The sequence below is a fragment of the Myxocyprinus asiaticus genome, chromosome 47, assembly GCF_019703515.2.
Source record: "Myxocyprinus asiaticus isolate MX2 ecotype Aquarium Trade chromosome 47, UBuf_Myxa_2, whole genome shotgun sequence".
NCBI lineage: Eukaryota > Metazoa > Chordata > Actinopteri > Cypriniformes > Catostomidae > Myxocyprinus > Myxocyprinus asiaticus.
This window is the reverse complement of record NC_059390.1, coordinates 25,136,206-25,151,807: the sequence shown is the minus strand read 5'-3', so window position 1 is coordinate 25,151,807 and position 15,602 is coordinate 25,136,206. Positions and strand designations below refer to the sequence as shown.

Sequence of the window (15,602 nt, the reverse complement as noted above, 5' to 3'; positions counted from 1 at the left end):
AAAATGATTCTACGCAATACTGGTTATAAAATATACATATACAGTATACCTACTGCTCATGTTTCCCTCATAACAATATAATAGTTATGACAGTTTTTTCCTCGTCTCAGGTTTACAGTTAAGAAATGTGACAGAGTTGTGTGTTTTATTTATTTATTTATTTTTTTTTTAAATGGCCACATTCAGCTGTTCAAAGAGGTCATTGGGACAGAAGACCACATAGCATGCATGAAATTAATCAATTCTATATTGTATATATTTATGGATTAAAATATCATTTTGAAAAGTACTGATTTAATATCTTAATTTCATGTGACGGGGTTGAGTTGTTGAGGTTGACCATACCCATCTGACTATAACACACTTTAAATAATGAATATGTAAGGCGGGGTGCCAAGGTGTTTGCATTCAAAGGACAAAACTCCCCAGGGACGCAAAGAGCAAATGTATGATCTCTGAGAAAATCAGCATAGAAACTTCCTCGCAAAGATACCATCTCAAACTCGACTGAGCAAGAATTGCCTCATCGTCGTCTTTCTACATCTCCTACTCCTACTGCTAATAAATTGTTAAACTTGATTCTATTCTGAATTATTCTGAAATTCTTGTCTCTAGAAGATTATTCTAAGTCCTTATTGACACAAATCTGTGATCAATGTTAGTACAAACTAACGGCTCAGCGTTGATAGAGCATCAGGCATGTCTTCTAAAATCTTAGCTTTCTGGCTAACTATTCGGCATTAACTAAGTGTACCTAGACTGTAGGGACTAAATATAATCATTATTTAGAACAAAATGTTGATCGACTCACCTAAATAATGGTAGTCATTACCTCTGATTACAGTTAACATTATACCGGCCAAGGGTACATAGAAAACTATGGAGACTAATTAAAAGTACTATCTGGATACGGTGCTGATCGGCCTATCCAGATATTTTAAGTCACTCCTTCGGGCTGAGAGTAGTGTTATTTTAATTAAGTGTATGCAGATCTAGGGGGACTAAACAAAACTATTATTCAGATAAAATTTGAGGTCTAATATAACTGGAGTCAGATTAAATTATTAATGGAGTCAGGTTCGGTCTTAACTAAATCCATCATTTATGACGCTAATGTGGAAAATTATTTTTTATTAATTCTCATTATGCTTCGTTTCGTTTCTATTATTTCTTATTAACTACAAATTGTTTTCTGTAAATGAACCAAACATGTTCAAATGCTTTGATAAATAGTTTCTCTTTTAGTGGACTGAAGTTTCTTTGTATGGCCATTTCTGACAAGGTCAGAGAGGAAAAGGGAGGCAGAGAACTGTGTCTTATCAGAGGACACAGCCAAAGAGTGAAAAACATCTTATTATTATGGAATGTGCTGAGGAAGACTAGTGTGGATGAAGAATAGAGCATTTCAGGACAAGAACCTGTCCTTGTAAGGTGAAGAAAGTTATGAGGTTCTATGGTAAATACTTTTATATTTAGCCAATAATTTAGTTGATTCTTTGTCTTTTAAAAAATGAATATGCATGATTGTGTTGGATAAATATTCTGTATTTTGAAACTAACCTTTGTAGCTCTCTGAGGTATACTTTGGTAGTAGGAGGGCTATCTGGGCTCGTGAGTAATAATAAAGATTTTCTTTGCTTAAGCTTTACCACTGGAGTGGCCTGATTCATTTTGCAAGTGAATTTCCACCACACTATAGCCACACGTGCACGAAAAAGACAAACGAGCAGATACCTTCACCGCTTCGCTGGATTCCGCCATTAGGCCAGCAAGGTGGCATTTTTACAAATACAAATTATGACACTTCTTACCTGGCTGATTCTGCTCCACGCTGTTATAAAGAAAGCTGAATGATGTCACTTCTGGTTAATAATTTCACATATGGGTGGAACCAAAATGTTTATGGGCTAAAAACAGTTGGTGTGATGGGGTTGAGTTCAGACTGAACTTTATAGCCTGTTTTTTTTTTTTTTTTTTTTTTTTTGGTTAAATATATTTCTCAACAAAGGAACACTAAATAAATGTTTACATTCATTGTCAAAAAATTATAAACAGGGTGCACATTTTATTAATTATTTTCTAGGTACAAATTTAATTAAGTGCCTCAGGGACATGACAAAATGCTTGGTATAAAATAGAAAGAAAACAATCTTTTAAGATAAAGATTATTTTAATGCAAACATTATTTTAATTCATTATAATGGACATATCAACATCTTGCAAAAAGCCTCCAGCATTTCGTTTTAGTGAACCACCACAACAAGTATGGGGGTCTGAAGTATTACTGATTCCCATGAATGACCCTTTTAATAAACAACTTTACGGATCTTACGTTGGTTTTCTGCATCAAATATATCATATATGTATATTTGGTGCGGAAACCCCACGTAAGATCCGTAAAGTTGTTTATTAAAAAGTGATACAAAGGCAAATATGCCGCAATATATATTATATTGTGAAGGAACTCACGAAAGATTATTAGTTTGTGAGGGGATGCAAGGCAGAGATGCAGCAATATCATTTCCATGTTATGAGAAAACCCATCTGAGAAAATATGTTTCTGTTTTTGAGACATTTGATGCAAATACAATACACATTCGATTTGACTGATCGGGTCATTTCATCGACGGGCGATGAAACATAAACTTTTATCAAGTTCTGCCCGATAGCGGAACTGAACACTATGGTCGTGTGCAGTGGGAACAGTAATAGTGCGGGACAGACCGTCAGTGATGGCGGAGTACATGAATGTAGTGCGACGGGCCGCGGGCCAGATCACCGGTCACGGCGGAGTCAAAGGCTTTCTACTGCAGCTGTTCAGGTGAGTCACTCGAGTAAATGTCATTTAAAGCTTTAGAGGATAACAGTGTAGTGAAATGAAGTGTGCAAACGCTGTATGACACTGAACCACAGCAATGACCTCTCTGTACAGCTGAATGTGAAACACCAAACAAACTGTTTAAAAAGTGTTTCATTGCACATGAACACTGCGAACTACAAAAAAAGAAAAAAAAAGAAAATAAAAAGTTTCAATAAAGAACACTTATTTGGTATGTTGGTATATTTGCCAGGGTTTTACCATTTTTTTTTTTTTATTTTATTTTTTTTTTGGGAGGGGGGGGGGGACATGTAGCATGGTATTACTGTTTTTATTTTATTTTATTTTATGTTTTAAATGTAGCATGGTATTGCCATGTTTTTTGGGTATGTACTATGGTATTACTGTGTTTTTAGGACATGTACCATAGTATTACCATGTTTTTTTAGACATTGTCTTAATTAAGCATTACTTGAAATGTCAAGTTTTGGGCTGATAACTCTGTCTATGTTGCATGAAATTATTTATTTTACAAATCTATAGGCTTCAGATTTTAAGTGTTAATAACTCAAACGATTGAGTACAAAATTGAGGCTATGGGGAATACCCATAGTCCCTTGCGCTTAATTTAATTATGCTTCCTTGGTCAATGGGAACAAATAGGGGCATTTAAAGAGTTGTTATTAAGAATTCATAGAGGTTTTAGCTCTTTTGTAGCATTATTTGTTGTTTTGTTGCAAATAATGTGTTTCGTGTGATGTCAACATTAGGGTGATCTGTGTCCCCTTTGGTCAAGTTGTTCCTCGTTCACACACTAGTTCAGTTCTCCTTGTGCATGTGCAACTGAAGTACAGACACACGTGCATTCCTGTGGAGAGTTAATTCTATGTAACGATTGACCTAGAATTGATTAAAATCACTTTTATTTGAGCCGTGTTATTGGTTCATCTACATTTAAGTCAATTCAACTCAAATTATTAAGTAGAAACAACAATATTTAAATAACAAATCTGAGAAGTCTACTTGCATCTAGTTACTTAAATAGTTAAGTTCATTCTATAAGAACACCAAGTTAAGTGAACTTAATTGCACAAGTGTTGGAGATTCCCTCAATTCAATTCAGTTGAGAGAATGAGTTGACTCAATCGAGTGACTGAGTCACTCAAATTGACAAATAAATAAGAGGAACAGCTGAGATATAATTATTTAGTGCCAATAGAAATATATTGCACATAGGCCAGCATATGTAAGTGTGTAAAAGCGGGTGTACACGGTGCGATATTCGGCTGTCGTGCAAGCTCCCGACCGTTTTTATTTATTTTTTAATCCAGTCGGGAGAGATAGCATGGAAATCGTTGGTGGTCGTGTGGTTGCGGCTCGCATCGTGTGAGAGGAATTATGAGCCAAGCAGCTCATGACCTCTCAATCATTTTTTAAAAATGTCTAAAAAATTTGGGCACTGTCAGCTTGAATTCATGAGGTCTGTGTGGCTGAATGAGCCGATTTGGCGATCTACTTGAAGTTGACCAATTAGTAGAAGGTGTTACAACTCACACGATCAATGAAAACTGAGTGTTCATGAAGCTTTTACGCATTTGGAGAAAATGGTCATGTTAAAACTGTTTCTCCCTTATTACTCCTGACCACATTACTGGGAATTATTCTACAGAAAGGCCATGCTGTTCTCTGCTCTTCAAACAAATCATTTGCCATGCGGGTTGCGCTAGAAAACAGTCTTATCACTCTGATGGACAGAGTTGTAAAATGTACGTCATGGTCCATTTTTATTCGTCATACTTGCATTCGTTTCTGTTCTAGGGCTACATTTAGGAGGACTTCTATGTTGAAAGTTCTACCTGTCATTCAACCGCTTTGCTAAAACAAGATTTTTAAACTTTGCTGTGTGCAGCTTTAAAGCGCATTCACGTGGACAAGACCTCACGGATCTTTTTCAAAATGTCTTCTATCAACATGCAAGCAATGACACAGATGAGAAGGATGTAGCCTACATATAAAGCTGAATAATACAGGTAGCCTACTCCACTAAAATAGCTCAGAATTCTGCACTAAACGTCATGTTTGCGCTTCGATTAAATCCAGGTATAACCGACAGAAACGGTTTGCGAATTTTCCGCACTTTCTTTTTAATCTTGTACATTTTGTGCACTTTTTTGTCATGCAGTAACTGGCAGCAACACATTGATGATTCATAACGATTGATGTTTGCAGTCATGAAATCACACAGCTTCTCTTCGAAATCTGAATCTGTCAAATGTTGGACAGCATTTGTAATAATTATCCATTTTTTTTTTTTTTTTAATCAGCAGATGAGTTTTCATCTAATGCAGCCCCTGGCCATTCCAGTCTTCTTTTTTATTTCTAAAACACAAGCTACGAGGAATTAAAGCAATGTCCTCTTCTGGCTTTGTCTTATGATAAATTGTGCGAAAATGAATGCGATTGCTCCGGAATTCGCCAGGTCGTAAAGTCGTGTCGTGAACAATTGCACTATGGAATTTCAGATAAACTGACTTGTAACATGTGCAGGGGCGACCTCTCGATTGTCAGAACTCGCACTGTGTACGCCCGGCCTAATGTGTATAGTGCAGCTGAGGTCCAGTACAGTCGTGGCGCTGTTATAAGGTGGAAACTGAGCGCTCTGTGTTCAGCAGTGTGACAGGTCTGAGGTAAAAGCTGTTTTTCAGCCTGGTCGTGCGGGCATGCAGGGCTCTGTAACGCTTGCCAGATGGCAAAGGGGTGAAAATGCTGTGGCCGGGATGGGTCGGGTCTCTACAGATGTTCGTGGCTGCAGCGGCTGCAGCGGGTTCTAAAGATTTCTTCCAGTGTTGGACGCTGTGAGCCAGTGATCTTCTGGGCCATTTTGATGATGCGCTGGAGGGCCTTCCTGTTCTCAGAGGTGCACCCAGGGTACCATGTTGTAATGCAGTGTGTAGTGACGGTCTCTAGGGCGCACCTGTAGAGGTTGACAGTAGCTGTTATGGGAGTTGTGCTTTCTTCAGGCTCCTCAGGAAGTGAAGCCTCTGAAGACCTTTCTTGGCCATCACTGTCGTGTTGATGGACCATGACAATTCTTGGCTGATATGGACTCCAAGGAATCTGAAGCTCTGAACTGCCTCCACCCTCTCACCATTAATGCTGATGGGATGGTGACCATTGTGCCTCAGTCTCTTGAAGTCCAAGAAAAGTTATTTTGTTTTCTTTGAGTTGAGAGCAAGGTTGTTATCCCGGCTCCAGCTTTCCAGGTTATTAACCTTTTCTCTGTAGGCTGACTTGTTGTTGTTATTAGGGCTGCAACTAACGATTATTTTGATAATCGATTAATCTAACGATTATTAGAACAATTATTTGACTATTCGGCAATTATTGCAATGATTAATCATTAGCTCTTAACCGATTATTCAGCTTGTGCCCCGACTTAAAAGGTTGTATTAAACACACTTACTAACAATTAAGAAGACAAAATCATCTTTTAAAAATACCTCTAAATGACATTCACTGAATTAAAGGGAAAAAATACTTATTAAATTTAATTCAGTAAAGAAATTTACTGCAAAAAATCCTACTGTTATCAAGTGTTTGTCTTGTTTTCCATTTAAAATTGTCTAAAAATCCTTAAAACAAGATACATTTACTTGAGAAGCAACATAAGATATTTACAGTAGACTTGCTTTAAGAGAATGTATCTTAAATATACGTTTTTTTTTCACTTGGTTATGCTTCTGCGAGTGCAGTAAAGACAAAATATCCTTATATTCAAGATCTTTTCTCTAAAAGCAAGTCTAAATATCTTATATGCTGCCTCTCAGGTGAATGCATCTTTTTTAAAGGATTTTTAGATATTTTAAAATATTTGTATTTTTAATATTATATTCAACATTCTCAGATAACAATTTTTTCTTCTGCAGTATAGCTGCTAAAGAAAATGTACATTGTTTTAAAAGAGTTTTAGATATTTATATTGGAAAACAAGCCAAAAATAACCTAATAAAAAACGTATGCTGGCTGTGTCTCATTTGAAAGGCTGCATGCTAGGTAGGACACGTCCTTTGAAGGCTGCAGTATACCGAGTGTCCTCCTCTAAACAAGTCTCGTTTAAATGAGACGGCCTTCATAGGACAAACGGAAACGTAACATATCACAGTTGCTATGACAGCACGCCACACTTTAACAAGTGTGAGCGCTTTGAGTGAGAAAGGAACAAAATCCCTCTGGAAGGGAATGTATGAGGTACATTTTAGGAGAGTTATAATGATGTAAAGAGAAAAGAAAACAGATTTTACAGATGTACTTTTAGTCTAGTACTTTAATTATATATTCATATAATTATACATATTATATACTCTGCACCCATCTACTGAGGTACTTCAACTTGGGAATTAACATTCCTTGCGTTTGAACATCATATTTACTGGCAAATTGGCGTAATTTTTTTTTAGACATTTCCGTTGAAGCAAAGAATTGTTGGTTGTGAGTGCCCACGAAGGATACACCTCATGCATCCTCCGAATTCCCATGAAAGAAGGTCGCATTCGAAGTGTCCTACTCGCTTTTATGAAACAAGACAGCCTTGATGACATAAGCGGCCAACAAATGCAACCTCTGGAGGACGCATCCTTCCAAACGAGACACAGCTTTTGATTGTTTATAATGGGGCAAAGACTTCAATGTTCACTTCAATCCATCTTTAACTCTCTCTTATTAATAAAGCTGCGTATTGCCAATTTTCTTCAAGATATGAAATGCACAGTGACATATATTATGATTCAATAAATCGCGAGCCATCAAGTTATAATCTAGCTGCAGCAAGAGCGTGTGTTTGAGGGACGAGCGTCCCCGCGACATAGTGTGCATCAGCCGGATGCAGTTTCAATCTCTTCCCCCTTAGATCGGGACATTCGTGCAACTCCTAGAAGAGGCGCTGACCGCACAGAGAAATGCCAGTTTAGGAGTTTGTAGTTATTTACATGATCTGCTTCCGTATTATTTGAACTTTAATAAAGCTATAACGCATTAAATATAACTGCATTTAAGATGTAACACCGGGGTGTTTCCTTTAAAGAGGCTCGACATGCAAGTTTTGCTCCAGCTCCACTTATTCCACAACGAGAGTGCTTCTGTATTTACTTATTTTGTATTTTTGTATAATTCCCTCATACTTTTCGATCTACATCACCTGAAGCTGTTTGGAAAGTTTAGAGTGCATCTGGACTGTGAGCTGTGTAATTCTTCCTCTCTTCAGTCAGGCTTGAACTGCAGTGCTGCTCTCATGCATCATCATTAGAGTTTACTGTGATCTCATGTTATGTTAAATGAGATCAAACAACTATTCGACAATGAAAATGTTTGTCGACAATTTTTTTTATTGTCGACGTTGTTGATAACATCGACTAATCGTTTCAGCCCTAGTTTTTAGAGATCAGCCCTATCACGGTGGTGTCATCTGCAAACTTGATTATGATGTTGGAATCATGGATGGGTTTGCAGTTGTACATGAAGAGGGAGTATAGAAGAGGGCTCAGCACATAGCGCTGTGGTGCTCCAGTGTTCAGTGTTATGGGGGAGGAGGAGTGCTTAACCATGCACACTGTTTATGGTCTGCTGGAAAGAAAGTACAGAATCCAATTGCATAGGTGTGTTGTTTAGTTTGATGGCCAGCTTGTTGGGGTATGGTGTTAAAGCAGAACTATAATCAATGAACAGCATCCGGACATAACTGTCCCGCTGTTCCAAGTGTGACAGTGCAGTTTGAAGAGCTAGTGAGTCAGTGTCCTCAGTTGACCAGTTTACCCTGTAAGGAGACTGATATTGATCCAGCGAAGGGGGGATGTTACTTTTTATGTGTGTTAAGACAAGTCGCTCGAAGCACTTCATAACAATGGGAGTCAAGGCCACTGGGCGATAATCATTCAGGGACCTGACCGCTATCTGTTTTGGAACAGGGATAATTGTAGCAGATGGAAACAGTGGCCTGTTCCAAAGAGATGTTAAACAGGCTAGTGAACACTGCTGTCAGCTGTCCCGCGCAGTGTCTCGGGACCCGTCCAGGAACCCCATCAGGTCCAGCGACTTTGTTGGGGTTGATGTGGCTTAGGGCCCATCTCACCTCACCTCGTGGGAGTTCAGCACCAGTGCACATGATGGAGCCTCTTCCAGTGTAAGCTTGGTGTTGGGTTGGTTGCTGTCCATGTTGAACCGTGTGAAGAAGAGATTCAGATCATCAGGGAGAGAAGAGTTTGCTCTGTAGATTGAACAGGTGTTGTTACCTTTATAAACTGTGATGGACTTAATGCCCTGCCACACATGGGAGTCTGAGCTTTTAAAGTGCTCTTCTATTCGCATTTTGTAGCAGCGCTTCACCTCACTATTGCCTTTCCTCAGATTGGACCTAGCTCTTTTATAAGCCTCTGGATCTCCCTCACAGAGAGCATTGTCACATACCTTCAACAGGTTTTGAACATCTCTGTTCATCCAAGGCTTCTGGTTGGGGAATGTGCAAATACTCTTAACAGTGGTAACATTGTCCGTACAGAAGTTAATGTAGGCTAAAACAGAGGAGGCATAGGTGGTTAGGTCCGTGTGGTTGTCCTGAGTAGCCTGTTTGAACAGATCTCAGTTTGTGTTGTCGAAGCAGTCCTGTAGTTTAGTCGTGGCTCCCTCTGGCCAGACTCTTGACAGTCTGCACTGTCAAACAAGAGGTTTGTATGCCGGGGTCAGGAACAAAGTAATGCGATCAGACCGGCCGAGGTGGGGGGAAGGCGATGTTTTGTAGGCATTCGCTACATTGCAGTAGATATGGTCCAGCATGATATTTCCTCTGGTTGGGAAATCAAACTGATAGAATTTGGGGAGCACAGTCTTAAGATTGGCGTGATTAAAGTCCCCTGCTATGATAAACACGCTGTCTGGAGGAGAGATTTGCAGTCCGTTTGTAACATTTTGCTGTTTAGCCAATGCTAACTTAGCATTAGCTTGCAAAGGTATGTAAACTGCAGTGAGAAACACTACTGTAAATTACCTTGGCTGATGGAAAGTTCTGCACATCAGCGTTATAATTTCTAAATCCAGGGAGTAAAAGTTTCAATAATATCTGTGGAGGTGCACCAAGCGTTGCTTACATACATGGCTTCAACTAATGATTATTTTGATAATTGATTAATCAGATAAAAATCAAAATTTAATTTCCTTTATTAAAAGATGATTTAAAAAAACAAAAACAGAAACGATAAAGGGCATACGGATTTGGTTCAATTTACAGTACTGAATTCACGATTCTATACACTTACATAACTTTCAACAAAGCCTGAATCATGAAAAGTTAAGTTTGAATGTATTGTTATTATTATTACTTTCAGGACATATGCAAAACAGTTCCTTTCCTTTTACTTCTAAAACTTAACAAAAAGTACTGCTCATTGTTCATATGATGAAAAAAGTCAGCCGAGCAGAAGGCAATGGTGACACCAGAATAGAAATATTATTAATTCTGCCCAGCTGAAAAATTCATAATTATGTTAGATACATATGCTTGTACACTGTCACTGATTACATACATTTGAAGTATTTGAAATTAATATTGTACGTTTTAAAGGGGTCATGAACTGAGAAATCTAAATTCCCATGATCTTTTGACATATAAGAGGTCATTGTACTATGAAAACATCCTGCAAGTTTCAGAACTCAAAACTTTCTCGTTAGTCTAAAAACAGCTTATATTGAAGCCAATCTGCCAAAACGACAGGATGTGGAATGTGCCACTTTATTACGTAATAGTGTGGCTAAACACCGCCTCCGCAGAAGATGATCAACACCTGCTTCTACATCACTGCCTGTTTAGCCCCGCCCACCGATTCACGCATGTAGTAGGTAAATACGAGAGAGGTAAACGCAGTTCTACGCAGAAAGCAAACGATAAAGATGGCTCTGAAGACAACAAGACGCCGTGCATTGCCAAGTTGTGGAAAAACACAGTCTTTGCATTGCCTTCCTTCTGATCCCAACATTAGAAAAGAGTGGATGAACTTTATTTTTAATGAAGTTCCAGACCGCGTCAGTAAGAACTTGGTCCTTTGTTCACTTCATTTTACCGCGGATTCATTTACAAACAAGGCACAACTCGACGCAGGATTTTCAGAAAGACTGAAACTTGGATCCGACAGTAATGTCGCACCACACAAGTGTGAGTAAATGTTTTTATTACGTGGTCACTATTGCTTTGTCTGTTATTACAGATCGTTTGATATGTACACAGCAGCGTCCATCTATGAAGGATGTAGGCTGTCAAACATACATGCTGAAGTTTACATCGGTGGGCACACAGCTGTCCTTTGGAACTTTGGGACCTAATCGTAGAAGCAAAGGTTTTTTAAATATGCAAAACTGTTAGCCAATCATACCAGTGGGCGTTTACTTCCGAGTCTACAATCCACCACGCCTATTCAAACGGTGTGTTACGATGAGGGGGGTTAAAACAGGACAGAAAATAGACTATTACTTCTAAATTATGATGTTTTTTTATGTAAAAATCTTGATAACATTATAAGTGGACCTCAGAGAACAGTACAAAATAAAAAAAGGCAGTTCATGACCCCTTTAAAAAAGTATCGTCACTGATTACATGTTTCTGAACTATTCTTTTCAAAACTATGTGGATGTTCATCCAGTAACATGTTTGTCATGCAGCAACTGCTCCACATTAAACAGTATGCTTATTATGATCTTCTTTGAGGTGTTTATAAAGTGTTTTTGTGCACTGTTTTTTCAGCTTGTCTCCGTTGTTTTTCAAATGAGTTTCATCATGCAACACATTTTCAATGGGCTATAAAGTAACGTCACTACTGGAGCTTCTCTGTGCTTGTGGCACATATCCAACTAATCGATAATGAAATTCATTTTCGATGATTTCCATTATCGATAATTATGGATTTTATCGATTAGTTGTTGCAGCCCTACTCGATAGCCGCATCAGGGATGTTAGCATACAGCCAGGTCTTGGTGAAAAAATGAGGCACAGCTGTTCATCCTATGTGAAGAAATCCTCCGTCTCAACTCGTGGTGCCACCTGATACAATCCCTGTTCCATGGTACCATCACAGTACTTTTTGTAGAGGATTAAAAAGGGTTTACAATTTAAGAATTCATACTGGTTTTGTTTGCATGTATACAATTGTTGCGATGTTTTGTTTTTAATAAAGAATCTAAGTTTATGTATGATATATTTGATGAACTTTTTCCTTTTTCAGGGTAAATGATATCAAGACTGGAGCCTTGGTGGGTATCGACAAATATGGCAACAAATACTACGAGGACAATAGATACTTCTTCGGTAAGACTTTAGCAACCTTTGTAAAGTGTAAAAGTGTTTAACCCTTGTGTGACCTTTGGGACATTTTTGTCTTTCTTTTTCTTTTTTTTAATCATTTTAACATCTATAATACACTGTGTACACAAAATAGTTACACTCAGGACCTTCAGGACAAAAATGTCCCCATTGAAACCCATTAAAACTGCAATATTTGATCCCAGTGTCATTAAAGCATAAAATCAGGAATTCTATGATATTATGCTTTCATTTAATATTTTTTTAAAATATTTTCCACCAGATGGCGCCATTTTTCTCATGTTTAGTCTATGGAGCACATACGTGCTTTTTTCCTATTTTCTGTTTGCTGTATTATAGAGCACTGCAGGCCAATTGAATAAATGATGCAGCTAAAATTGTGTGGGTGTGTTGGTATGGATATCAGAGTGTGTTTTGTATGCGTGTATTGAGAAGTGTGTGTTTGTTTAAAAAACAACAGTTGCATTATATAAACAAACTGGCATTTAAATGGTTAAAATCCTGAAAATGAATGAATATTTGGTAGTTATGATCTGAACTGATGTTGGTTAAAAAAAAATCTAAGTCAGCGAAAGTGGAAAATAATATTAATATATAATATTTTTATGGCAGTTTTTTGATGCGGACATTTTTGTCCTCTAAGGTACCGAGTGTGTTTTTTTTTTTGTTTGTTTTTTTTTGACACTGCACAAAAAATAACAATGCATCAAAATCAATGTTGTTGCTTTTCATTGACATATCCCAGACTGTGATGATAAAAAAAAAAAAGATCCCTTTAGGATTTTGTATATGGAAAATAATTATTTTTTTATGTTTTCCATTAAAAAAACAACAGTGGCATTATATAAACAAACTGGCATTTAAAGGGTTCAAATCCTGAAAATGAATGAATATTTGGTAGTTATGATCAGGACTGAAAAATTAACTAATTGAAAGTGGAAAATAATATTAATATATAATATTATGGTGGCAGTTTTTTGACATGGACATTTTTGTCCTCTCAGGACCTCTGAGTAATTTTTTTTTTTTTTATTGATGCACAAGGGATAAGATTATTATGCGTTCTTTTTGATCACTCTGATTCATGTTCACCTTCTGAATGTGTACTGTTCAATTCATTACTTACAGGTCGTCACCGATGGGTGATTTACACCACAGAGATGAACGGCAAGAAGACTTTGTGGGAGGTTGATGGCAGCATGGTCCCTGCTGAATGGTAATATACTGATTCTTTTTTCTTCTACTTCTACTTCAGAATATACTTCTGATCAGACCCAGACATTTTTTCACATATTTGTGTGAATTTTGGGGGAAATAGCGGAATAGCTTTATACATGGTATAATTTGTTAAAACAACCCTAGAGAACCTCGCTCTTATTAATAGTTAATTGCATGATTAAATTAGCCAAAATATTTTTTTAAATAACATGCAACAGGCAACAGATGAGCAGAACTTTGTGAGTGAGGGGTGTTTAATTTCTGTGCATGCGGATTCAGATTTATGTTGTTTGTTTATTTTATTTTAAAGGGATAGTTCATCCAAAAATGAAAATTCTCTCATCATTTATTCACCCTCATGCCAACCCAGATGTGTATGACTTTCTTCTGCAGAACAAAAACAAAGATTCTTCGAAAAATATCTCAGGTCCATACAATGCAAGTGAATGGTGATCAGACCTTTATAGCTCTGAAAATCACTTAAAGGAAACATGAAAGTAATCCATAAGACTCCATTAGTTAAATCAATATCTGTCAATATTTAAGTCCTTTTTTTTACTCTAAATTTCCACTTTCACATCTGAAAGTCACATGTGGTTCCTGTTTAGTTTCACTTTCACATCTGAAAGAAAGACATACACGTCTTGGATGGCATGAGGTTGAGTAAATGATGAGAGAATTTTCATTTTTGGGTGAACTAGCCCTTTAAATGCATGGGTGTTTCACCAAACGTTATAAGGCAGTATAGCTCGGATATTTAGTGACACAGCAATCACAAATGGGTATACAAAATGTCCAGAAAATGTAATATTTTTAAAGCATTTTCAAGTCAATTAGAAAATAATAGAATGGAATATATATGTTTTATATTTTGATGTTTAATTTTTCACTGTCAAATAGCAGTCAAATGTAAATAACATCAATCACTGAAATAACAGCGCCACCTTGAGTAACGTGTACAAAATGTATGTGTACACGCATTCTGCATGAGGTGCTGATTATTCAGCATTGTTACGCAGAACATCTGCATAATATAGTAGTCATTTGTATGAATAAATACTCATTTGTCTTGTAAGAAACAAGGAAATAGATATCACTGATATGAAATAATCATACAAATATAATTTATGAAAGCACAAATATATATTGTAACACTATTACATATCTTGGGACACTGCTGGCCCTATGTGTGGAATTTGTATATGAATTGTTTCAGAATTAAGTCTTATAATGGTTTTATTTTGAAATCCTCACTGCTATGGTTCTTTCAGGCACCGTTGGCTGCACTGCATGACCGATGACCCTCCCACTACTCACCCTCCCGAACCCAAGAAGTTCCTGGCCAAGGTTCATCAGTTTAACCTCAGCGGCACATCTAACTGCTATGTGCCATACTCCACAACCCGCAAGAAGATCCATGAGTGGGTGCCCCCAAAAGCCGGCGAGAAATAACCCCCCATCCCTAATCCTGTCCCTTTGCCTCCTTTGTTCTGTCTGGGACATTCTGTAAATTGTAGTTCAAATTTATAATCATAAATAAAATAAAATTGATCTTTGTCTCTGTGTGATTATGTGCATTATTTAATTTTTTTTTTTACATTAACCAAAGCATTTGAGATTACAAAGAACTTTTTTTTTTTTTAAGTTAATTTTGATAATTATTCCAGTTTTAATACTTTTTTTTCTATCCCAGCTTGATATGCAGAGACAACTATATAGGTAAATCATTCATAGGTTGATTTCCCAGAAAAGAGTAAACACTGGAAACACTGACTCGACCAGTGACGTAAGTTTGTGGCGGTACTATCTGTTTGTTTGACCACTGCGGGAGTATTCAGGATTACTGTTTAAAAACAATGTTTATTTTTGCAATTCCATTTGGTAACGCTAGTGGCAAAAAATTACTCACTTCAGCTTTAAAGTCAATATGAAATACTGTTTGCAGCCCACTTCCGTAATGTTTCCCTCGACAATATGTCACAGGATATCTAACAAGAAAATACGTGGGCTGCACTTGATTTTATCAGTCGTAAATTATTTGGATCTCAAAGTGGACATTACATAAATACAACGGCTTCATGACGTAAGCTGAAAAGTTGTTTCAGAGGTGGACAAAGTCATTACATTTTGATGAGAAATTACGATTTTTTTTTTTTTTTTAGTTTTTGGTATAACATGCACTGATGAATAGTGCACAATAAGACTATT

The 15,602-nt window shown here is 37.2% G+C and overlaps 1 protein-coding gene across 1 annotated transcript; it reads left to right on the top strand.

Moving 5' to 3' along the window:
- Window positions 1–2,709: 2,709 nt before the first annotated feature.
- Window positions 2,710–14,951, top strand: LOC127436850 (NADH dehydrogenase [ubiquinone] 1 alpha subcomplex subunit 12-like). The gene is made up of 4 exons (XM_051691297.1): window positions 2,710–2,821; window positions 12,079–12,161; window positions 13,305–13,392; window positions 14,666–14,951. The coding sequence occupies exons 1-4, from the start codon at window positions 2,733–2,735 to the stop codon at window positions 14,844–14,846; spliced, it is 441 nt and encodes a 146-aa protein (XP_051547257.1). The 5' UTR covers window positions 2,710–2,732; the 3' UTR covers window positions 14,847–14,951.
- Window positions 14,952–15,602: the final 651 nt, after the last annotated feature.

Bases quoted from the DNA above. Each gene is read 5' to 3' on its own strand.
- LOC127436850 (XM_051691297.1), top strand. From the start codon at position 2,733: ATGGCGGAGTACATGAATGTAGTGCGACGGGCCGCGGGCCAGATCACC. The intron at 2,822-12,078 runs GTGAGTCACTCG...TTCCTTTTTCAG, and splicing joins TTTCTACTGCAGCTGTTCAG to GGTAAATGATATCAAGACTG. The intron at 13,393-14,665 runs GTAATATACTGA...TGGTTCTTTCAG, and splicing joins AGCATGGTCCCTGCTGAATG to GCACCGTTGGCTGCACTGCA.